The sequence below is a fragment of the Phocoena phocoena genome, chromosome X (genome assembly GCF_963924675.1).
Source record: "Phocoena phocoena chromosome X, mPhoPho1.1, whole genome shotgun sequence".
NCBI classification, from domain to species: Eukaryota; Metazoa; Chordata; class Mammalia; order Artiodactyla; family Phocoenidae; genus Phocoena; species Phocoena phocoena.
In genome coordinates, this window is record NC_089240.1 from 41,308,969 (window position 1) to 41,334,308 (window position 25,340).

The 25,340-nt window shown below is 40.1% G+C and overlaps 2 protein-coding genes across 2 annotated transcripts in view; both read left to right on the forward strand.

The window, feature by feature from the left end:
* JADE3 (jade family PHD finger 3) overlaps positions 1-25,340 on the forward strand; it is a 71,746-nt gene that overhangs the window by 38,780 nt on the left and 7,626 nt on the right. Inside the window, exons 4-8 of the mRNA XM_065900949.1 lie at positions 1,359-1,549; positions 4,732-4,943; positions 9,910-10,077; positions 12,474-12,590; positions 24,691-25,161. Coding sequence (XP_065757021.1) covers positions 1,359-1,549; positions 4,732-4,943; positions 9,910-10,077; positions 12,474-12,590; positions 24,691-25,161 — 1,159 coding nt within the window. The remainder of the gene's footprint in view (positions 1-1,358; positions 1,550-4,731; positions 4,944-9,909; positions 10,078-12,473; positions 12,591-24,690; positions 25,162-25,340) is intronic.
* Positions 14,829-15,465, forward strand: LOC136142706 (olfactory receptor 2J3-like). The gene is given in 2 exon segments (XM_065900992.1): positions 14,829-15,035; positions 15,037-15,465. Coding segments are annotated over 2 exon segments (636 nt in total).

The following is a 25,340-nucleotide window of genomic DNA, read 5'->3' on the forward strand; positions in this document are numbered from 1 at the left end:
CCTCTTGGATTACCCCCTTTCTCTCTTTTTTAGATGGCCTACCCTGTTCTTTAAAATTTCTAGGGACTAATAATTCAGATTTCGTCTTGGTTACATTTTCTGATGCTTCATGTACTATCTAGAACATTCATTGTAGAACGAGTCATTGGTATGAGAAATTTCTGTTCCTTCCTTTGCTTGGTTTCCTTGCCTTGGGCTCTTAAGTTTCAGGAGGGGTTTGGGAAAATAATGAGTTTGCTTAGGCCTGCTAGATGATTTGGTGGAAGAACGGAAATCTTTCATCCCATTGTGTTTTCCTGACTCAGACTTATAGTCACTATCATTTATGGTTGGGAAATGGCTTAAGTTTGTATAAATCCATGGCCTCTTGGCTTTAACTCATCTACCTAAATAGTAAAAATAATAAGAGATATAAAAATAACACTGGCATTATTATTTTTTTATTTATTTATTTATTTTTTTTTTTTGCTGTACGCGGGCCTCTCACTGTTGTGGCCTCTCCCATTGTGGAGCACAGGCTCTGGACGCACAGGCTCAGCGGCCATGGCTCACGGGCCCAGCCGCTCCGTGGCATGTGGGATCTTCCCGGACTGGGGCATGAACCCGTGTCCCCTGCACGAGCAGGCGGACTCTCAACCACCGTGCCACTAGGGCAGCCCAACACTGGCATTATTGATCATCTGTTTTTTACTATACACTTTACTAAGCACTTTACGTATTTTATTTCATATAATCGTCATAATAACCCTATAAGTTTGATACTATTATATCATAATTTATGATTATCGTCCTTTTTAGCTGAGAAAACTGAACTTTGTAGACATTAAGTAATTGCCCAAGATCGCCATGCGAGTGAGTGGCAGTAAAAGACAGGTTTGTGTGAGTCTATAGCCTATACTCTTTACCACCATCCAGTATGGCCTCCATGGTAGAAAATCATGAGTTTAGCTAAAATATATCTTTGGTATGTAATCCGGCTGTGCCTTTGTACAGGTATCACCCCTTCTTCTGGTTCCCCTTCTAAATAAATGTGGTGGCCATTGCACCAAGAACGCACAATGCAATATTTTATTAGAAGGAATGGTGGTAAGGGCCTAGGAACCAAAAGCGTAAATGAAACATTTTATTAGCAGTCAGAGTATTCACAGCAAATAACAACGCTGGATTTGTACAACCATTTACTTTCTAGAAACGGATCTGTCATGCCTCTCATTTGGCGGAGCAGGGGATTTCTCCAGGGTGGGAAGGGAGAACATTCAGCTCCAATGTATGGCCTGAGTGCTGTTGGGCCCATCCAGTCAGTGCCTGGAATCTGTCATTTGTTGATTGTTATCAGTGTCTTTCTTTTGCTTTTCTAGGATTGTAGCCGACAAGGTAAAGGAGGTCCTATTTATCCGACCCCGGAAGTACATCCACTGCTCCAGCCCAGAGACTGCAGAGCCTGGCTACATCAACATCATGGAGCTGGCGGCATCTGTGTGCCGCTATGACCTAGATGACATGGACATCTTCTGGCTCCAGGAACTCAATGAAGACCTCGCAGAAATGGGTAAGTTGTTTCCTCACAAGTAACTTGTTCCTTGACTTGATTTGTGATTTTTTAAAAAAGGTGTCAGGACCATTTTAACTTGCTTCCATTTTGTGGCTTCCTTTCTTTTCTGGGCTCTTCATTTATTTTTCTCTTTAATCTTAATCTTAATGAGGCATTTCCTGAAATGCATAAATATATTGAAGTAGAGCAGTAACATTTAAATCTGACCTTGTCTTTCCTTGTTCATGGTGAATATCACAGATCAGGGATGGCATGTAGGTTTCACAAGGCCATTTCCCAGTTCTGAGTGTGAGATTGGTCATGGCTGATTGGACTTCTGGTTGAGAAGGATTCTGAGACTGGTTGCTCGTTCGGCCCTGAAAAGTACCATGATCAGTGAGCAGGGCCAAGGGTAGTGGCACCTCTGACATCTCCACCTGATGGAGAGAAACTGCAACTTCAGCATTAGGCAGTACCACTGCAACTGACAGGTTGATGTGACCAGGATGCCTTAATGTAGGACTTGTATTTTGCTGCCTGGAAGAAGAATGGCAGGCCTAGGGTAAAACATCCCCAAAGCAGTTCTTAGCTACCTACAGTGAGTTCTAGAGTTGTCATGCTACTCTCAAAAAATAGAATAGAATGAAGCAAAAGCAAGCAAATAAAAAACCTCGTAGTAAACATAGTAGTAATTTTAAAGTAAACGTGTGCCATACAGTACCATACCGGCAATGCTCAGAAATCCTAGGCTGAAAGGAAACTCACCTTATACTTACACAGAGTTCTTTTTGACCTGTTTTCAGTCTAAACAGTGTTTAGGTCCAAGTGGTCCTGTGAAACTGGGTGGTTTTTAACTCTCTGTATGAGATATGGTAAAGGATACATTTGATTTTGTTTTTGTTTGAATCACATTTGTTCATTGTTAGTACAACAAGGATCAGTGGTTTTCCTTTTCTTCCCCTTTTTTTCTTTCTTTCTTTTGAGGTTGGTATCTGAATGCATGTGAATACAAAATTAAAATTATACTAAATCCAGTTTGGCATGGTGGTGATAGTTACTCTGCCAGTAACCAATACTAACTCCTTGCTTTTTAAAACATTTTGTTTTATGTCTTCTCTTGTTCTGCCTTCTAAGAGGAAGGAGAGGGGTCAAAAAAATTTAGGGTCGGAACCACAAAGAGAAGGGAATAAAAGACTGACAGAAAGGGAAAATGAGAGTGTGAGGGCATAATCAAGTGGATCGATGGCTCAATGTACAGTTGTGTTTATGAACCATACAGCATCCATATACACTATAGTCATTACAGTGCTGCCTTCAACATGACACTGCCGTATAACAAAGTCCCTTTGGTATTTTGCAGTTAATTCCCTTTGGATGAGTTTTTTTTAAATAAGCTTTCAAAAAAATTTTTGAAATAGTTTTAGCTTTCAAGAAAAGTTGCAGTTTTAATACAGTTACCATATACGCCTCACGCAGTTTGTTTCGCCTAATGTTAACATCTCACTTTACCATGATACATCTGTCAAAGCTAAGAAGCCAGCACAGGTACAGTACTATTAGCTAAGTTCCAGACTTTATTGGAATTTCACCAGTTTTTCCACTAATGACCTTTTTCTGTTCCAGGATCCCGTCCAGGATACCACATTGCATTTAGGCTTGGATGAGTTTTAAAAAGATGATTACCTTATCTCCAGCATTCCTTTAGAGTGAATGATATTGTAGTAAGGTTCTAAGAGCTTAAAATAAACTTTCAAAAACAATATTATCTTAAGCATGTTTTTTGTTCAGATTAAGGAATTCTAAAAGTTGAGTGCTTACTGCATACCAGTCACTATACTAAGCAATGTATGAACATGATCTCATCTCTGCCTCACAAGAAATCAATGAGTTTGGTATTATTATCCTTATTTTTATAGATAAGGAAGCTAAGCCCTAAAGAGGGTAAATAACTTGTCAAAGCTTATATAACCAATGTGAGGTCAAGTTGGAATTTGAATCCAAGTGCTCTTATAACCAGACACTATACTCCTTCACTCCAGGAAAAAAAAAGTGTGATTTGTCTTGGCTGGAAAAATTAAACATACTACCTGAATAGTTTTTGGTTTCATAAGTAGCAACAACATTGAAAAGGTAGTTTATGTGGAATTCCAAAGTTCCTTAGGATCTTATATTGCAGATGAAGTGGTATATTTGGATAAATTTGTTTTGGATCACTTTGAGAAGTACTCCTGAGTTTATAAGCTGTTAGAATAAATATATGTGTGCTCTCACAAAATCATCAGTCCCCCTAAGAAGAAAAATGTTTAGTTGTTACCAATAGCCATCATATGAATCTTTTAGTTGAGTTATTATGTATAGAAGGCTAAGAAAAATTAAAAGTATAGAAGGAAAAGGAATCAAGAGGCAAAAAAGGTAATTTCAGAATTTGCAGTTAGACCTTTATGAATGCTAATAAGTTTATTTTATATTATAGTTTGTCATTAGAAAATATTATTGGATTTTCTAAAAGTCAGGTTTGAAAAATAAATATTTCATATGTATAATCACATATACAGTACCTAGAATTTTCTTTTATGGCTTAATACCTTTTTGTATGAAATTTTCCTTGTGTAACCATTAGATGTGCTCATTGGAACTAATTTGCTAAGAATGAATTGTTATTTATATCCAAATAGTTATATGATTCTAATTATTTTATTATACTCTAAAGTGTTCAAGATTACAAAGTCCAATGAAAGTCCTCCCTCAGTGGGAATAAGAGAAAACAGATTCGGGGGAGTTCCCTGGTTGCCTAGTGGTTAGGATTCTGGGCTTTCCAGGTTCAATCCCTCGTCAGGGAACTGAGATCCTACAGGCCTCATGGCGCAGCCACAAAAAAAGAGACAGAGAGAGAGAAAAAAACAGATTTAGGAGGAGACTGGCTAGGATTTGGACAGAAAATTGAAAGGGTCAGTATATATAACTTACAAAGAATATGGTGAAATGTATTTCTCCTTTCATGTGTCAAACACTAATATGTGATGATAGGTAAATTTTAGAATAGCTCTAGTAAAAGATTCTTTAAAATCTGGTTGTTTTAGATCAGGGAAGAGATGGTTTTATCCTTTAGAATCTCCCCACCCCTGCACCGGGCTCACAGTAGGTGATTTGGGAATGACAGCTGACTGATGGGTTGATTGATTGTTTGTATTTCTGTGCAGGTTGTGGGCCAGTTGATGAGAATCTTATGGAAAAGACAGTAGAAGTCCTGGAACGCCATTGCCATGAAAATATGAACCATGCTATTGAGACAGAGGAAGGGCTAGGCATAGAGTATGATGAAGATGTGATCTGTGATGTGTGCCGGTCTCCAGACAGTGAAGAAGGGAATGATATGGTGTTCTGTGATAAGTGTAACATCTGTGTGCATCAGGTTAGTGAGAGTGGAGACCGCCACCTCCCCACGGTCAGCCTTTCTGAAGTTCAGTGATCATCTCCAGCACCCATATCTGGGTAGCAGCTTGCATTTAAGGGTGAAAATAAGGATTTGGCCTGGCTGTTCTCCAGTAATTCCTTTAGAAATAATACTTCTTATGATCCCCAAGGTGACTTATTAGCTTTACTCCAGGGGGCTAAACCCAGGTCTTTATTGTGTATCTTCATGCCCATGCCATTGAGATTGCCTTGTTCGATACTTTTACGGTCCCCTGGGGAGTCTCCTTGCTACCTGCCTGGGAGTCTCTCCTCTGCCTTGGAGTCCCTGTTATATCATCAGGTTACACCCATGGTCAGTAACCTTGGGGAGTTTACACTTCCTACAGCTGGAAGTCGGGACTCCTCATCCTGGCACCCAGAGCCCTCCTCTGTCTCCCAAATATACCACTTCCAGGAAACTAGGTCTACTCCATTTTTAAACATCATAGAATTTTAGGATTGTAAAAAACCATCCCACTCCTTAATTTTACAGATAATACCAGGAGAGGTGAAGTGACTTTACCCAACCTCTTATAGCTAGTTGTCATTCTTTCTCTACCACACTACTTTTTTAAATTAATAGTAATGATGATGGTGATATCCACATTCTTTTCAGCTCTTTCCCTTTCTTCCCCCACAAGCCCTATGCTCTAGCAAAATAAGGTTACTCAGTGGGGCAGTGATGAATATTCCTGATGCTGTCCTGTCTCCATGTTTCAGCCACACCAATTTAAAATGCCTTCTCCCACCTCCAGCTAACAAAACTTTACATATCTTTCAAGATCTAGTTCGAATCCTTTCTTGAACTCCCTTACCCTAAGTGATTTTTCACTCTTCTGAACCTGTTGTGTGTTTCATTCATTTCATTAATTTATCTAGCAAATAGGTATGCAACACCATCCATGTTCCAGGACTGTGCTGCATGCTGAAGATACAGTGATGAAGAGGCAGACATGGTCTTTGCCCCCAGGGAGATCAGAATCTGGTGTAGGGTCTACAAGGAAACTGCCCATTTAGCATAGTATGCCAAGTGTTTTTGTAGATTGAAGTCCATGCTGCTGTGGAAGTGCATGGGAGGGATGGGGGTCGGGGATACCATCCAGAAGGTGGCATCCAAGCTGAATCTTAATGGCCAAAGGGAAATGCCAGAAAAAAACAGTGTGTGTTCAGGCAGAGAGGAGAACATGTTCAGGTGGGGTAGTGAGAGTAGGCAAAGTATGTTAGAGGCAACTCTGAGCTGTTCAGAACTGTGCAGAGTGGTGGGGTCGAGTAGGGAATGCATGGAGAGTGAGGGTAGAGAGGGATACAAGGGACACATGTGAAGGGCCTTCTCTGACAAACTAAGGAACTTCGGTTTTGTCCTGTCAACCCTGAAGGATATGATTTGTAATTTAGAAGGATCATCCTGACTACAAAAATATTAAAATGATTAGATAATACAGGAGATAGAGAGAAACCAGGACTTAAGACTTTATTTTAGTTCCGTGGGCCACCTAACCTAACCCTCTGTATTAAAAGGTACTCAGAATATTCTGTGATCAGTTGGGTCTCTTTCTTCCTTTTACTTGTATCCTTTTAGAGTGAAGTTTGAAAATTTATATTCACTCTACCAGTTACTGGCATTTATGTCTCACCTTTAGTGACAGAGAAAATCTTTACTACTTAAGTATGAACTTAAATATCTGGCAGTACAGGTCCACAGTCCCTTCTATGCATTTCCAAAATTTTAAAGCTCTGAAAACTACAAGTTTTTACCTAAGTTTGGCACCAAAACTGATTTGAGGGCAGTAGCAGAACTCACCCTGTATGAGGCTATTTGTAGTCTTTATTCCATTTTGTCAAAATACTCATATATTTTGTTAGAGAAATATTAATGTATTTGATTATATGGCACTGCCCTGGTCCCATTAGGGGGTTAGGTAATATGCCATGTATATACTGTATCACTTTCCTAAGATACGAACAATTCTGAATTTCCTGATGTTTCTTACCCTAGAGTTTTCAGATAAATGATTGTGGATCTTTAGTAGAATTGAAGGTAATAGTACCGAGGTCATCTGTATATATTTTCTGTATTTGTCCTTCACAGTTGGGACAAAATATTAACGAATTACTTCCAGGTTCTTTAACTAACAAAATGAAATGTAGCATAAAAATTCTCCTTAAAGGTATTTTGCTTTGAAAACATATCCAGTAACGACAATAAATGGTGCCCTTTCCTCACATAGAAAGAAATGACAATAACACCTGACCAGGCCTTGCAGAATATAAGCTGGTATGTGTTAAAGCTGGATGTTGATGCCACATAAAGTTTCATATAAAAGAGAATTCTTCCGAAGTGAGTAGGTTCACTTGAATTCTAAAGAGATACTTAGGTTAGAGCTCCCTCTGTTGACTGAAAAGTGACTAAATGATTTGGAAGATTTGGTTTACTCAACAGAATTGGGGACATGTTGACAATTATATTTATTAAACATAATTTTTCTTCTTTAACTACCATATTATATCAACTGTTTGTTCCTCTGTGACTATAATACACTTACGGTCAGTACTTTAGAAGAGGGGTTTATTTTACATCAATAGATGTTAGATTTTAACAATTAAATTTTTTCATGAAAAACTGTGAAAATTGGGACCATTCCAAGGCCCTTAATGTATTCCATTTTCTGCTTCTTAGCCCACGTATTGAACACTCAAACTGAGGCCTAAATTAATTTGCCTGAAGGTACATGCTCATAGTTTTTATACCTGTCATATATATAATGTTTAGCACTAAATTTATTAACCCCTTGAAATTATATGTAAAACATATGTTCGTGCATGTGTGCAGTTTTTTAAAAAAAATGCAGTCCAGCCTTCGTCATTTTGTGGTCTAGAAAAAGTTGAGAGCCACTACAATGAAATACAAGTTTCTATGATCTTATGACCAGGAATAAGTCTACAGAAGAGCTCAGTAAATGATTTTCTACCCAATAAAATGGCCAGGTGATAAAGGGTATTGCTAGAACCAGCTTCTGGTTTTTCTTCTGCTGGTCTGAAAGAGGCTCTGTTTTAGGGAGAAAGCTTGCTTTCATTTCCTTGCAGACTTTCTGAATCTCAGAGAAAGAAAAAGCTTTGAAGGTTAGGGACCTTATAAAATGATGCCCTGCTTTTGTGACAGCAGCCTAGCTGGAATCCAGCTTCAGTTGTTGAGTGAAATTTATTTGTTCTACCAAACCACCTACTCAAGCTCAGCGTAGAGAACCTTCCAGATAAATTGATGGTAAAGGACCTACCCCCAGTGACCTTACAGTATCACTGAGGAGATGAAACATAACAGTTAAAGTAGAGAAGAATACATGATGTCGACTAAGTACCTGGTGAGGGAAACGACGTTGAGTGGAGGGTGGGAGTCAGGAAGTGGAGCAGACATAGGGGCTACAGTGATCTGAGAATTGAGGTGAAGAACAGCAGGCTTTTTCTTTGAAGGGCCAGATAGTAAATATTTTAGACTTTGAGGACCACATATAGTCCCTGTTACATATTCTTCTTTCTTTTAACATCCCTTTAAAAATATGGAAACCATTCTTAGCTTGTTGGCCTTACAAAACACATCTCAAGAAGTAGGCCCCTGGTTTTAGATGGGGTTGGGGGTGGGAGCAGAAGGGGTTTTTAGAGGGTTTATTGCTGTGCAATGGTATGAAGTCTTTGTTTTAGTAAGAAGAATATGGCAGCCAAATAGAAGAATGATTGAAGGTATGAGGGGAGAGGAAGAGAATTTAGAAATAAATCAATCCAGGCATGACGTGAATGAGGACTTGTTTGGAGCAGTTGTGGTGGGGATGGAGAGGAAGGTCAGAGTCTAGTGACCACTCCGTAGGGATTAGTAGCAAGCCCAAGAGACAGTAGATGAAGGAAAGTGGATAATAAGAGTCAAGGAATTTGGATCTGGAAGCTGCGAAGCATGGTGGTGATATGGATAGAGAGAGTTTGGAAAGGGGGCCAGTTGCGGGGGTAACATGATGGTGACTATTGGAACTGGAATCTGAGGTGTGGGTGAACTTTCTGGGGCAGGCACAGACTTTGAAGCTGCGGTGGTGAATCAGTCAGTAGTGAAGGTATGCTAGGCCACATGGGGAGCCAGGTGACCCCCAGCTATAGTCTCTAATGGTGAGAGTAGAGCAGTAAGGGGGGAAGGATGGGCGAAATTAGAGATAGTGAAAAGGAAATCTAAAATATTTCCAAACTAATCTCCCTCCTCGCACCTCCAGTAGTAATTCATTTATTTATTTGTCCGACTTCATTCTGTAAGGAATTTGAAGTAGCTTCAGGAACTCATTATGGACTACTGTGATTAGTCTAATATTCTGTTCAATTCAGGATCCATTCGTAAGTCCCTTTTTCTTCAACTCAAGCAAGTAACTGCTACAGTTTCCTGAGAGTGCTTTTTATGCAGCAGGCACTGTTAAGGCTCTTTAACATCAGCTCATTTGCTCCTCAGAAGTTTCATTCTGCTTATTTCTTAACACTTTTTTCTTGATCACAGCAGTGCATGACATGTAGAAGTTGTTCAGTGAGTATATGACTGACTAATTATAATACATAATCATTGAGAAAGCTTTAGAAAACGGAGGCAAAAAATATGTAATCACAAAACTCAGATAACAGTTGGGCTAACCTTTGCGTGTATTTCCTTCTAGTCTTACTCTATCGTCCTTAAAGTTAATTCTCATAGACAGACATGCTGACCTTAAAACAGATGCTAGAAGTTGCTTTTTTTTTTTTTGAGTGTTTTAAAATTACTAAATCCTGGATATGAGCTCGTTTGGCCTTATTTGCCTCTTTCTCCTAAAAGTGGAGGGTACTCTGTGACTGTGTACCGGAGCAGACATTGACCCCGTGAGAAGACACTAACCATTACCCCCCTCTCCTCCTCGTGCCTCCAGGCCTGCTACGGCATCCTCAAGGTCCCAGAAGGCAGCTGGCTGTGTCGCTCCTGTGTCCTGGGCATTCATCCACAATGTCTGTTATGTCCAAAGAAAGGTGGAGCCATGAAGACCACCAGGACAGGGACTAAATGGGCTCACGTCAGCTGTGCCCTGTGGATTCCAGAGGTAAGAATTCATCCAGGTCTGTGAGGCCATTTTCTCTCCCACAACGTTCAGACTGACTCAGGCTTCATGGAGATGCTTCATGCCTGCCCAAGTTTCTGAGGTGACAATGGTTCCACTTGACCTCCCTCACATCCTTCTTTTGCAAGTGGGCATGTGAGCCCATGCTAATTAATTTATAGGTGGTACTAGCAGTGGTATTGGATAAATTTGGATGAGAGGAGAGGGTATGAGCAGCACATTTTTTAAAGGTAAAACCTACCTTAAAAATACCAAATCTTAAGTGTAGAGTTTCATAAGTTTTTACACATGTATGTATCTGTCACCACAACCCAGACCAAGACATAGGACATCCCAGAAGTAGACATAGAGCATCCCAGAAGGATCCCTCACACCCACTTTCCAGTCCTTATCAGGGTCCCTATTACCCAAGAGTAACTACCATTTTGATTTCTATCACTATAGTTTCGTTTTGTCTAAAAATGGAATCATACAGTATGCACTCTTTTCTGTCTGGCTAGCAGTCTATATTGTAGTGTGTGTCAATGTTCACGCCTTTCCATTGCTGAGTAGTATTCCATTTTTTAAGAGTGTCTTTATTCAGAATGCCACCCCTCACTATTTAATCTGGTCCTTCAGTTGCTGATATTTCCTGAGGGCTTCCAGACATTACTTCTTACTTTTTATGGCTGCCCTTTTTATTTTTATTTATTTATTTTTAATTTATTTTTGGCTGCGTTGGGTCTTTATTGTTGCGCGTGGGCTTTCTCTAGTTGCAGAGAGCGGGGGGCTACTCTTCGTTGCAGTGCACAGGCTTCTCATTGTGGTGGCTTCTCTTGTTGTGGAGCACGGGCTATAGGCACGTGGGCTTCAGTAGTTGTGGCTCGCGGGCTCTAGAGCACAGGCTCAATAGTTGTGGCCCGCGGGCTTAGTTGCTCCACGGCATGTGGGATCTTCCCGGACCAGAGCCCGAACCCGAGTCTCCTGCATTGGCAGGCGGATTCTTAACCACTGTGCCACCAGGGAAGCCCTATGGCTGCCCTTTTTTAAAAAAAAAAAAATCTGTTTGGACAGCTCATTCACATTCTGTCTCCCCAAACCCCATCCAAGCCAGCAAATTTGTTAGCATTTTAACTGCAGAACAAGAGAGACTGCAGAATTCAGTTTATTGGGAGCTGATGATACTGTATCAGAAATTCATTCTTCCTTTAAAACTTGCCTGCCTTTATTCTTGTTAACGTCTAATCTGTCTAGCAGTCGAGCTCACAAAGTTAAACTGAAAGTTCTAGGTACATACTATGGTATTCTTATGGATATAGAAGTCAGTTTGTTTTTTTAATTTGAGTAGTGGTTTCTTTTTCTGACTAAGAACATCCAGCTAATAGACATGTGAAATGAGCTCTGAGGTTTTTGGCCTGAGAATCACTAATTTCTAGCAGCAAATTCCCCCGCTAATAAAGCAGGCTCTTTCAGAATATTAAAAGTCTGGAACATGACTCAGGAAGAGTTCTTTAAAATTAAAAGAAGCTTTCTCACCTGTTGACATTCTCTTATAGTTTCTAATACTGATTTCTAGTACTTTGGGGGCTTTTCTAGATGTCTCTGATCTTTCTACTATTGGTTTCTCGATGTGGGTGGAACTTGTACTAGTTTAACTGTCCTTACTCAACAGTCCTTCACTTTTCAAAGTCATTTCTCTCTTAGAAACTCATGTACGTATTTTTAAAGAAAACACTTTTTACCAGAAGTTGCTTGACCCCTTATTTTCACACGGAAAAATTCCGTGTTTTTAAAAAGCATCTCTTTCAGCACTCTCTCAAAGACTAATTTAACTTTAAAGCTACTTTGGCTGAAAGAATAATCTGGTGATAGTTAGCATGATTTTAAAGACTGGTTTTAAAATGTTATCCTCATCTTTTCTACTTATGTGCTGCAATCTCTTCATTACACAGATTGCTGCTACTTTCCAACGATACTATGTCACTGCCGCTGTTTTTCATCATTCATTATTAAATGAAAAAAACACAAGGCATGTGGCACCATCTCAAACATGTGAGAGGTGCTAGATTTTGTGAATCTTAATTCCTTTCCTTAGTAGCTTTCATTGGTTCCTAAGTAAAGTGTAGATATCTTTGATTCATTAAGGTAACCATGCCTAGTCTCTACTCCTGCCCTCTCATCCTATATATGAATCATTTATATTACTGGAAATGATTGAAGGCCTGAGCAGTGGCTAGAGACGGGTTTTATTTATTCTAAGTCCCATAGTAACCTTAGGAGACATGGCTCACCTCATTGTTTTGATGTTCTGAGCTTCTTGTGATATTATTTATGGTTTGTGAAAGGTACTTCTGGAATGCCTTGGTGCCTTCTGCCTTATGGTGGTGTTTTATTTGTAGGTCAGCATTGCTTGTCCTGAGAGGATGGAACCAATCACAAAGGTCTCCCATATTCCGCCCAGTCGGTGGGCCTTAGTCTGCAACCTGTGCAAGTTGAAGACAGGGGCTTGTATTCAGGTAAGTCCCAATGAGAAGTGGTGGAGTGGGCTAACACCAAATTGGCCAGACTCACCCTCCCAGTGAGAGCATCCTGCTAATTGAAAGGTTACTCAGCAGGCTTCTCACTCACTCCTAGAGCTCTGCTACTGTACAGACCATTTCTGGAGCCCCTTTTTTGGATGTTGCCTCTGGACCCTTCAGCTTATTCTTTTCAATAGCCATAGTGGTGGTTAATTTCCATCCTTCACTGTCAAATCTGATGAATTAGGTGAGTTCTGAAGCTAGATGATCCTGGGTGGAAACAAGCCATAACTTCTAAACAACCAGGCCCATGTTCTTGTGTGGCTCACCCATTGTAGATGGATGACTTGGGCTCCAGGATGATTTGACAGATGACCCTGTTGCTGGACTAAGTGCAACTCATTTGATAGGGAAAGATGCAACCTATCTGGTTGATAGGTTTGAAAGTCATTCTCATAGGCATATTTGTTGCATATGGTAGTGCAAGTCGAGTTTTCTGAGACATCTGAGGCATAGAAATTCAGCTGCTTGAAGTAGAAGTCGTAGCTGGTGCACCCAAAAGCAACATTGGAGGTGGGGAGGATGGGGCTGGGAGAGGCCAGTCACCCCCAGAAAAGGCAGGAAGGTCGACCCTTCATAATCTAGTTTTCCAGAATGTCATCTCACCTTTTATTCCAAGTGTAATAAGGTGGATTTCCTGGTGAGAGGGGAGGAAGGGCTGGCCTTCCACTTCCCAGACCTCTTGCATAGGATACAGTCTGGTTGGAGTTAGGTTTGCATGTTCACCTTCACAGAAAGGGGGCCATATGATGTCATAGCTTAGGGACAGTGGCTCTAGGTGTTTCATGAGGTTCCTTGCTATCTGGCTCATCTTGTAGATTTCTTGCTCTAGACCTGGGATCAGCCACTCCTCCAAGTAACCCTGGTTCTTTTACTGGGAAATGGTATTTAAATAACACAATCTGGACCCCAAAAACACTTTTAGTTTTTAAACTCGTTTTTACATTTGACAGAATCGGATACTTTGTCTTGCTTTTTTAAAAAAAAATTTTCCTGCTGATTTTATTTATTTTAACTATAGCACTTTAGCAATTATAAGGAGGAAAATTTTTAAGGAAAACTATTCCCATGGGGTCTACTGCCTTAACACATTGCCTGTTTATGCTTTTCTAAGTTCTCTCCTGATTCCGCCCCACATGTGAGCCCCTTGAGGGCCAAGGTTATGTATCATTCTCTCCCTAGCACAAAAGAGAGTTCTTGCCCCTTATCAGTGCTCAATTAGTGTTTATTGAATAAATATATCCGTATTTAATTGTATCATAGATTAGTTTGGAATATGCATTCTCCCCACTAAAAAATAAAATATTTCCCATCTTTTCATAATTATCATTTAGTCATTTTATAATAGCACATTGAATTTATGTCTGTTAATTTACTTATTTTCCTTATTGTGGTACCTTCATTTTCCCCAATTTTTGCTGTTTTAAAGGATGATTTTTTTTTTACAACAGTTAGTAATTGGCAGCATGACTGTGGTGAGAGAAAAAATGCCCCATATTGCCACATTCTGCCCCCTATTGTAGTTATTTATCTATGAGTCTTAGCTTCCCTAGTAGGCTGCAAGCTCAAACTGTTTCATCCTTAGATCCTGCAAACCCCCGACATGGCCAATGAACAATAAATATTAGATTGATAGATGGATAGTGGATGAACAGATGGATGGAAGAAACATTCTGGAGTGGGTTTTTTTATTTCAGGGCAGTGGTTTTGTTTTTATTACTTAGAGTTTAGATTCTGCATTTTGTAAAGGTCTTTCCAAATTAAGACTCTTAAAAAAATTTTTTTTACTGAGTAAATTAGAGATTTAATGAAGCTCCAGTGAAGTCTTTGTTTCTCTCAATCTTAACAGATCCAACACCTTTTTATAACAAATATTTTGTAATGCATCTATACTACCTTTACTTTCGTAATACCTCTACTTAGTAAACTATGAGTTTACTAAATGAAAGTTGTGGCTTAAAATATGGTTGTTAAAATACAGGTATATAATTGCTAATTCTTAGCTTTCTTGCTGAGGTAATAAAAGGAAATACATTAATGATTTTACTTGTTTCAACATTCCCTATCCAGTTCCTCTGTTGCATGTAGGTTCATGAACCAGCATTAAGTTCTAAGCAAAGGATAATCAGGCTTCAAAATTCTGACTGTGGTGTTTCCAGCAAGTAGTGTTAAGCAATGAGAAAATTCAGTAACACTTTTCATCACTCTGATGGCTTTGTTCTGGTGGGCTTCTCTGAATGGCCCAAACTAGAAATGGTTCTTTTTCTGGCCATCTCTGTTTTCTACATAATGACCCTCCTTGGGAATTTAGCCATCATTATCTTGTCATGCCTTGATGCCAGGCTCCACACCCCCATGTATTTCTTTCTGTCTAATCTCTCTTTTTTTGGACCTTTGCTGTACTACTTCCCCTGTCCCCCAAATGCTGGTCAACATCCAAAGCCACTGGAGAAATATCAGGTACCTAGGATGCATAGCTTAACTTTTCATATTCCTTAGTTTAGGATCCACTGAATGTGTACTTCTTTCAGTAATGGCCTTTGATCGTTATGTAGCTATCTGCCAGCATCTCCATTACACAGTTATCATGCACTCTTGGCTATGCCAACAATTGGCAGCAGTGGCTTGGGTAACAGGTTTCAGCAACTCTTTGGTGCAAATAGTATTGACTTTCTTGTTACCTCACTGTGGTCCATATCAGATGGAGAATTTCTTCTGTGAGGTACCTGCCATGCTTCAATTATCATGTGTTGATACATGGATCAATGAAGTGGAGATGTATGCTGCTGTGGTGGTCATAAAAGTCTCTTAAAATTTTGATTATAAGGAATTTCACTTATTCAACAAATATTTGAGTGCCTAATTGTGTGCCAGGCACTGTTCTAGGCACTTTGGATTTATCAGTGGACCAACAAAGAACTTTGTACCATGGAACTTACATTTTGGTTTGGGAGAAATCAATGATAAGCAATAGATACTAAATATCGTGTTAGAAGATGGTAAGTGCTCTGGAAAGGAAAAATGTGGAGTATGGTAAGAAGATGGGGATTGTGGGGCAGGAAGCATACATTGCAAGTTTAAATAGAGTGGTAAGAGTAGGACTCACCGTAGCTGTGGCATTTGAGCAAAGACTCGAAGGTGAGAGAAGACAATGCAGATATTTGGGGTAAAAATGTTCCAGGCAGAGGGATCAGCCAGTGCAAAGGCCCAGAGATAAGAGTGTGTTTGGCTTGTCCGAGAGATAGGAAAGAGGCCAATGAGAATGGAATGGAGTGTTTGAGAAGAGAATATCAGAGAGATTACACAGTGACCTGATTGGTTAGGGCAGGGGTTGGCAATTTTTTCTATACAGGGCCAGATAGTAAATATTTTAGGCTTTGCAGGCCATATGGTCTCTGTCACGACTACTCAATTCTGCCTTTGTAGCACAAAGGTGGCCATAGACGATACTTAAAGCTTTACTGGAATATAGCCATGCTCATTTGCTTATTTATGGACTCTAAATTTATTTTATATGTCATAAAATTTTCTTTTGATTGTTTTCCACCATTTAAAAAATGTAAAAACCATTTTTAGCTCCCATTCTTAGCTCATGGGCCACATAAAAACAGGTATCTGGCTTGCATTTGGTCTATGGGCCATAGTTTGCAAGCCCATGGTGAAGGGTTTCCAGGGCCCTTATAAGATCTTTTGTTTTGGGACTTCCCTGGCGGTCCAGTGGTTAAAACTCCATGCTTCCAATGCAGAGGGCACTGGTTCGATCCCTGGTCAGAGAACTAAGATCCCAGATGCCACGTGGCGTGGCCAAAAGATTTAAAAAAAAAAAAAAAGATCTTCTGTTTTTACTCAGAGTTTAAAGGGGGAGCCATTAGCAGGTTTTGAGCAGATAAATAAAATGATTTGATTTATATTTTTAAGGGATCACTCTATGGAATGATGTCTAAGATTTGCTTCAAAATAATCTGGAGGGCAGGGTACTATGGGGGTTAAAGATGAATCAAGATGGGTCATACATTAATGATTATTGAGTCCATATAATGGGTATATAGGGTTTAATATAGTATTCTCTATGCTATTATGTAGGGTTTTCCATACTAGAAGGTTAAAACAAAAATAGGCACTCTGGCTGCTTATTTGGAGCAGACTGTGAGGAGGGAAGGTTAGGAACGAGAAAAGCAATTAGGAGGCTATTACGGTAATCCTTGAGAGATGGCAGTGGTGGCTTTGTCTGGAGTGGTAGCCCTGGAGGTGGTGAAAAGTGGTTGGGTTCTGGATGAATATTGAAAGTAGAGCCAAGAGGATGAACTGTGGATCGGGTATGAGGTGTGAGAGAAAGATAGGTTGGGGAGGCTTCCAGGTTTTGGCCTGAACAGGGAGAAGGGTAAAGTTGCCATAAACTGAATGGAAAAATCTGCAAGTAGAAGAGATATGGGCGGAAAGATCATCATGAGTTCAGTTTTAAACATTTAAGTTGAGATGTCTACCAGATATCCTAGTGGAAATGTTAAACCGACAGTTGTCTATGCGAGTTTGGAGTTTGGGAGGAAGTTTTGGACTGAAGACATAAATTTGGGAGTCATTGTCATGTAGGTATCTTTAGCTTGGACTGGGTAAGATCACTGAGTGAGGGAGTGTAGATAGAGAGGAGAACAGTACCAAGCACTGGGCCTTGCAGCATTCCAGTGTTAAGTAGTCAGGAGAGTAGGGAGAGATAGCAGAGGAGACTGAGAAGTCACCAGGGAGACAGGAGGAAAACCAAGAGAGCATAGTAGCCTAGAAATCAAGGAAAGAAAGCGTTTCAAGGAGAGGGGAAAGATCAGTGATGTAAAAATACTGCTTGAGTAAGATGAGGACTACAAATTGACCCCTGAATTTAGCAATGTGATTATTGGTAATCTGGATGAGCAGTTTAGGTGGAGTGATGATGGCAAAAGCTACATTGCCAAGGGTAAGGGCAAAGAAATGGAGTAGGAACAGTCCGGAAAAGTGAGGGAAAGAAGTCCGCTCTTTAAGATGGAAGAAATAACAAGTATGTACAGTCAGCCCTCTGTATCCGCAGGTTCTGCATCTGAAGATTCAACCAATTGCAGATTGAAAATATTTGGAAAAAAATTCCAGAAAGTTCCCAAAAGCAAAACTTGAATTTGCCTTGCACAGGCAACTATTACATAGCATTTGCGTTGTATTAGGTTTTATAAATAATCTAGAGATGATTTAAAGTACAGGAGGATGCACGAAGGTTATATGCAAATACTATGCCATTTTATATAAGGGATTTGAGCATCTGTGGATTTTGGTATCCACAGGAAGTCTGGAGCCAATCCCCTGAGGATACTGAGAGACTATTGTATGTATACTTGTTAACATATAGAACATAACAGTATGCATGCAAAGAGAGTGACCCATGGAGAGGAAAAACTGCTGGAGCGAGGTTTTTCAGTAGGTGAGAGAGGGTGGGGTAAAGAGGGTGAGAGAGGGGCGGCTTCAGGTAAGAGCACAGATTGTTCTTCCCGGGTAACAGGCTTGAAGGCAGAGTGTGTAGGTACAGTGTTAGATAGGTGTGCTGCTGGGAATCTGCAGAGTGCTCTTTTTTTTTTTTAACAGATTCCTGGTGCCTCCTACTCTGCCATTTTCCCAGAATCCTCGCTCTATTTATTTATTTTATTTTTTAAATTTTTGGCTGCATTGGGTCTTTGTTGCTGCGCGTGGGCTTTTCTCTAGTTGTGGCGAGCGAGGGCTACCCTTTGTTGCGGTGCACAGGCTTCTCATTGCAGTGGCTTCTCTTGTTGCGGGGCACAGGCTCTAGGCGTGTGGGCTCCAGTAATTGTGGCCCATGGGCTCAGTAGTTGTGGCTCATGGGCTCTAGAGCGCAGGCTCAGTAGTTGTGGCACACAGGCTTAGTTGCTCCGTGGCATGTGAGATCTTCCTGGACCAGGGCTCGAACCCACATACTCTGCATTGGCAGGTGGATTCTTAACCACTGTGCCACCAGGGAAGCCCTACTTATTTATTTATTTAGGCTGCTCCACGTCTTAGTTGCAGCACGTGGGATCTTCATTGCAGCATGTGGACTTCTTAGTTGTGGCATGCGGACTTCTTAATTGTGGCATGTGAACTCTTAGTTGTGGCATGTGGACTTCTTAGTTGCGGCATGTGAACTCGTAGTTGTGGCATGCATGCGAGATCTAGTTCTCCTGCCAGAGATCAAACCCGGGCCCCCTGCATTGAGAGCAAGGAGTCTTACCCACTAGACCACCAGGAAGTCCCCAGAGTGCTCTTTTTGATTGTTGTAATTTCCTCAGTGAGATAGGAAACAGGATCATCAGCTGAGAGTGAGTATGTGGGTGAAGTCTCAAGGTTTGGGGAGAGAAGAGGTGTGAAATCGTTTTTTGGTTTCGGGAAGTACACTGTGAGTGCCAGGCTGCATTAAAGATTTTCCCCCCAAGTGAGGGGGAGTGAACTTCAGGTGACCTTGTGAAGTGTGGCTGTATTTTTCTCCACCTATGTTCTGCCTATACTAATTTACTGTTTTTGATCCCCATATAGGGAACAAGATTCTAAATTACTAATTGGTTTGAAATTAACTTAGTGGTGGTTTAAAAGGAAAAAAGGGTTTTGGTCTCTTTTTCCACAGGAAAACTAGGTGTGAACCGTGGAAAACAAAGCCCACTCTGTTAGTATAAGCAGAACATAGGTGGGGGTCAAGTTTTATTAGCATCTTTGTTTGTCAGAGGTTTATTTAAGGGTATTTGTGATTAGTAACACATCTCAGGTATTTTGCTTTATAAACTCTTCATGGAATTTTCTTAACTGTGAATTGTGTTCATTCTTCCTATCTCCCAGCAGTGGGGAATACCCACATCTCTCCTCTTCCTTTGATTTGGGAACATTCATTCGGCAAGGATAGAATCTAACACTGGTGGTTTTGGGGTCTAGACTAGCCAATATCTACAGCCTCCATATCTGGGAGCTAGAACCTTTCTCCTGAGGATGAAGATTTCTGATAATCGTGGAACAGATCCTAAAGACTGGGTTCAAAACAGATGCCCCAGACAGCTCTGAATTTTGCTTAAACCCTTGACACAGTCCCTCTGCCACCTTTCCAGAATTCCTATAGGGTCCTTATATATCTTATGTTCAAGCCCCATTCAACCTAGATCCAGATGTTTTAGGCCTTCCCTGAGAAAAAAGGAAGAACGGTGGTTAAAAACACAGCCTTTGGAGCCAGATTCCTGGGGTCCAAATCCTGGTTCCATCTCTTGTTTGTTATGTAATCTTGAGAAAGTTACCTTCCAAATCTGTTCCTCAGTTTCCACATCTATAAATGGAGATGATAAAATAGTACCTACTTAACAATGTGGTGAAGAGCTTAACACTGCCTAACAGATACTAAATACTCAGTAAATATTAGTGGTACTAGTATTTGTACTTGTTGTTATTGTTCATATTATTCCCTGGAGTCAGTCTGACTTTGTTGATGGAAAGCCCTAGCATTCATCCAGCCAAACTGAATAGAATCATTAAACATTTGGTGCTGGAGTAGGTGCCCCTTTCGACAGTAGAGGAATGTGGTCATGTCTGGAGTTACATGCATGTTTAGTGAAGTCAGAATAAATTGGTGGGCCACCATGAGTTTACTGTTAGGCTAATATGAGCTTGACTATGAGGGAAGTGAACTTTTTTAAAACAGATGAAAATCTTTGCCAAGTGGGGAAATGCAAGTACGTCTACTCAGTGACTATTAAAGGTAGTACTAGTAGAGATGGAAATTAAATGTTACGATTAAAGGGCATCAAAAAAAATTAAGAGGGAAAGCACCTTAATATTTTTTTCCATATATTCCAAATTTTATTTGTGAGTACAAATTGTTCCTATTCTAAGATATTTCTGGTCCTTGCCTTCAGGTGTTTATAGTCTATTAAGGGACACCAGATATAAACATGAGAAAAGTTAAATAACACTGAAGTGACATCTCCCCTCAGACCTTGCAGACCCTTAGGAATGAGAGATCAGAAGGGCTGGTGGCCACTGTTGGTGCTAGAGTTTAAGTACATAATGGCTAAATAGGTTTTGTGGGCTGACTTTGAATCATTTATGACATGGTTTCAGTGACCAAGTTTTGAGAAAATTGCTCTGATATCACCCATTTGTCTGTTCACAGATTATTGGGGATTAAGGGCAACCAAATGGACACTGTCCTGCAGCAGGATATGAACTGCTGAGGACACATGCACCAGGCCCTTGGTGTTCAACGCAGGTGTCATCTGCTTTTGAGGAGGACACACTATTTTGTTTTCGGGGGGGGGGGTGACAAAATATTTCCTTAAAGAGGCAAGAAACAATTTAATTCCTAAATCAGTCTCTGGTGTTCTTTTTCAAAGGCTTTTATTCCAACCATCCTATCTGATCCAGTTCTCATCCCACAGAAACTCCAACTCCCCTTACAAATGTGAACATATAAGGATAGCATTTTCCCTCTAATGAAAGTATTTCAACAACTCATTTCTCTTCTATAATTTCTGAAGAATAGGTAGAAAATTATTTCTTTTTCCCCCTTTAAAAGTAAATAAACCATAGTGAGATACTACTTCATACCCACTAAGGTGGTAATAATTTTAAAAAGCAGGCAATAACAATTATTGGCAAGAAGGTGTAGAAATTAGAACTCTTATGCATCGCTGGTGGGAATGTAAAATGCACAGCCACTGTGGAAAACAGTTTGGCAATTCTTCCAAAAGTTAGACATAGAGTTACTGTATGTCTTAGTAATTCCACTTCTAAGTATATATCTACAAGTTAGAGGTCCCCAAGACCACTCTCGGGTTCAATAATTCACTAGAAGGACTCACAGAACTCAAAAAACCGTTATACTCATGGTCATAGTTTATTACAGTGAAAGAATACAGATTAAAATCAGCAAAGGGAAGAGGCACATAGGGCAGGGTCCAGGAGAGACCAGGCATGGAGCTTCCAGTTTCCTCTCTAAGTGGAATCTTGTGGACAGTGCTTATTTCTTTCAGCATTGGTGTATGATAATATACACAGAGTACTGCCAACCAGCAAAGCCACCTAAGTCTTGGTGTAGAGATTTTATTAGGAGTTGGTCACGTAGACGTGGCTGACCACCTGCATGGCTGGCCTTAGTCTCCAGTCCCTCCAGAGGTCAGGCTGATACCACATGGCTCAGAGCTTCCACCATAAATCACATTGTTAGCATAGACTATCTGACATGGCCCAAGGCCCCCAGGTAAATAAAGACACTCTTATCAGGCAGGACATTCCAAGCGTTTAGAGGTTACCTCTTAGGAGCTAGAGGCAGAGGGCCAAGCCTTTCTTTGGCAAGGTTAATCCTTTATTGCACATTACCAAAGAGAAATGAAAACATGTCTGCACAAAAACTTGTACACAAATATTCATAGCAGCATTATTTCATAATAGCTAAAAAGTAAAAATAGCCCAAATGTCCATCAGCTGAAGAATGGATAAACATATATGGTGTATCCAATGAAATGGAATATTATTTGGCCATATTTTAAAAAGAATGAAATTCTGATACATGGTACAACATGGATGAACCTTGAAAACGTGCTAAGTGAACGAAGCCAGATATAAACTGTCACATATGATTCCACTTATGTGAAATGTCCAGAATAGGCATTTCTATAGAGACACAAAGTAGATTAGTGGTTGCTTGGGGCTGGGATTGGGAACAGGGAGTGGCAAATAGGCATGAGATTTCTTTTGGGGGGTGATAAAAATGTACTGGAATTATGTAGTAGTGATGGTTGCACAACTCTGTTAATATGCTAAAAACATTGAAATGTATACTTAAAATTGGTGAGTCTTGTGGTATGTAAATTATATCTCAATAAAGCTGTTCTTTTAAAATGGGCATAATAAAACCTCCCCTATCACCTTAAGTGATTACAGTAGAAGTGAGATATATACAAAAGCATTTTGTTTAACAGAATGTGCCAAATATATGTTTTTGGAAAAAAAATTAAAAGTTATTTGGTTAGCATTTCTCCTTTACCACCAAGGTATATGGACTTCTAGCTATAAATATCATAGAATGACCTTTTTTTGAAACTAGATGGATTTTATGGCAGAGTTTCCTAAGGACATTCCATTTTTCATCTAAGTATCCAATTCTTATTCGTGTATTGTCTTTTTATTTTGAGTAATTTATATTTATGTCTCTACGTTCTCTAAATTTGACCTGAGAGAGGTGATCTGTTTTTAGCTTCCCATTAGTAGTAGTTTTATGTCACACACTCATCTCCTTGAATAGAAAACAATCCTTTTGCTTTCTCTTCCCATATTTTTGTCAGTTATTAGACAGCAGAAGAGCACTATGCCCAACACTTTTAATCTTTTGCTAAAGAGTGCCTTTTGCTACTTGTGTTTTAAATGACCAGCTAGTTTCTTATTCAAGGGATAACCAAAGGTACCCAGATAAAAGTATAGTTTGGGGCTCTCATCATCCTCATTTTCATGAGGCTTTTCAAATACATAGAATTTTTAAGAATACAAACTTCGATGTAATGTAACAGACTCTTCCAGTTGCTCTAAGTTGGGGTGGGCTGTTTTAGGAATACAGTAAGTGGCTAGAGTACCACTTAACTGAAAAGTGGAAGGAGTTGAGGGCAGGGAGCAGTGTAGGTAGAATATCAGGTACTTTACAGGAAGTACAAGCAATAATACATGTGAGGTTGGATAAGATGATCTTTGAATTGTTTTCCATCCCTGGAATTCTTTATCCTGTGAAATTAGATTAAATGGAATCTGCCCCCATTAAAGCTTTGATGGTTGCCAGCATTCTCTTAAGTGTTGAATTTCTCAGTCTATAAAGAGACCTATCAGGTTTTGCATTTTTTTAGTCTTTATTCATATACAAGGTCATCCTCTATGTTTAGTTATCAAAAACCCAACATATTGAGCAATCTGCCCTTCAGATGCAAGCTTCCAAAAGATTTGAGACTTGGCTTTAACCATGGGAATTCCCACTATATCTTTTGAAACAAATCCTCCATTGCTTTCCCTCCTTCCTTTGCATAAAAATATAAACACACACATGCATTTTAAATCTTTGGAAGGAAAACTGTAACATAACCATAACAAATGGTAATTGAGACTAACTGAAGCACAAGAGTCCAGCAATCATGGGCCAGGTTCTCTCTGCCTCCCTGTGAGTCCTCAGTGCATGCCACATAGTGATACTTAACAAATGTGTTGCATCTATGAATGGCAGAATATTATAAACTTAATTCCAGATTGTCTGTAACCATACTGTCCAACAGAACTTTCTATGATGTGATGGAAATCTGTGCTGTCCAGTATGGTTGAAATGTGGCCAGTGTGACTGAGGAATTGAATTTTTAATTGTATGTAATTTTAATAGCTGCTTGTGGTCAGTTGGCTACTCTGGCTACCATGTTGGACAGCACATCTCTATAAGACCAATTTCAAGAAGTTAGGTTACTTAGATATTGGAGTTCCTGTGGCCTTTTTTAGAACCAATAGCTGCTCTGGCAATAATATTGATTTTGTTTTTCTTTCGATTGTTCAGAAGCATTTCTTGAGTACTTCCTTGTTCAATAGTTGATGGTAATGCAAAGATGAATGACACAGCTTCTGTCATTAAGAGCCATGGCCAGGGATTTTACATTTATTATGCTATAGGTACAGTGTGAAAAGGACCATTGTAGAAGCATATAATAAAGTGATATTGGGGTCACAGAAAAAGTACAGCATGACTTTACAGGGGCCAAAGAAGAATTCCCGGAAAAACTTAATGCTTGAGCTAAAATTTAAAGGAGAGTTTGAAAAAAACATTTTTTTGCCTCTGTTTTTACTGTTTTCTATAAGAGCAGATTTCCTGGGTTACTTGTAAAGTGTCCATCATAGTCAGTTTAAGACCAACTTTCTCCCTGTCTTTTCTTTGCTTCCTATGAGCTCTCAGTTTAGGCCCAGGCGTATAGGGCTTCCCCTTTCCCCCCACAGCCCTGCTGCCTTAACACATCTTTTCTTCCCACAGTGCTCAGTAAAAAGCTGCATCACTGCCTTCCACGTCACCTGTGCCTTTGAGCACAGCCTAGAAATGAAGACCATCCTAGATGACGGGGATGAAGTAAAGTTCAAGTCATACTGCCTCAAGCACAGCCAAAACAGGCAGAAGCTCGGGGAGGCCGAGTACCCTCTACACAGGGCTTCAGAGCAGGGCCAGACCAAAAGCGAGAAGACCAGCGTGCGGGCACAGAAGCTCCGGGAGCTGGAGGAGGAGTTCTATTCCCTGGTCCGTGTGGAAGATGTGGCCGCAGAGCTGGGGCTGCCCATGCTAGCTGTGGACTTTATCTATAACTACTGGAAACTAAAGCGGAAAAGTAACTTCAATAAGCCATTATTTCCTCCCAAAGAGGATGAAGAAAATGGTCTGGTGCAGCCAAAAGAGGAGAGTATTCACACTCGCATGAGAATGTTTATGCACCTACGGCAAGACCTAGAGAGGGTAAGGTGACCAACTGTGACTAGTGTGTAGGTCTTGGTCTGCATAGAAATGGAGGCCCCACTTCCAGTTTTTAAAAGAACACAGCTCATTTACATTTATAGTGTAAGCTTCTGTGTCCTTGCTTATCTTCTGATTTCATCGTGGCCCCAAACACTGGGCTTAGTTGAAATTCTGGTAGA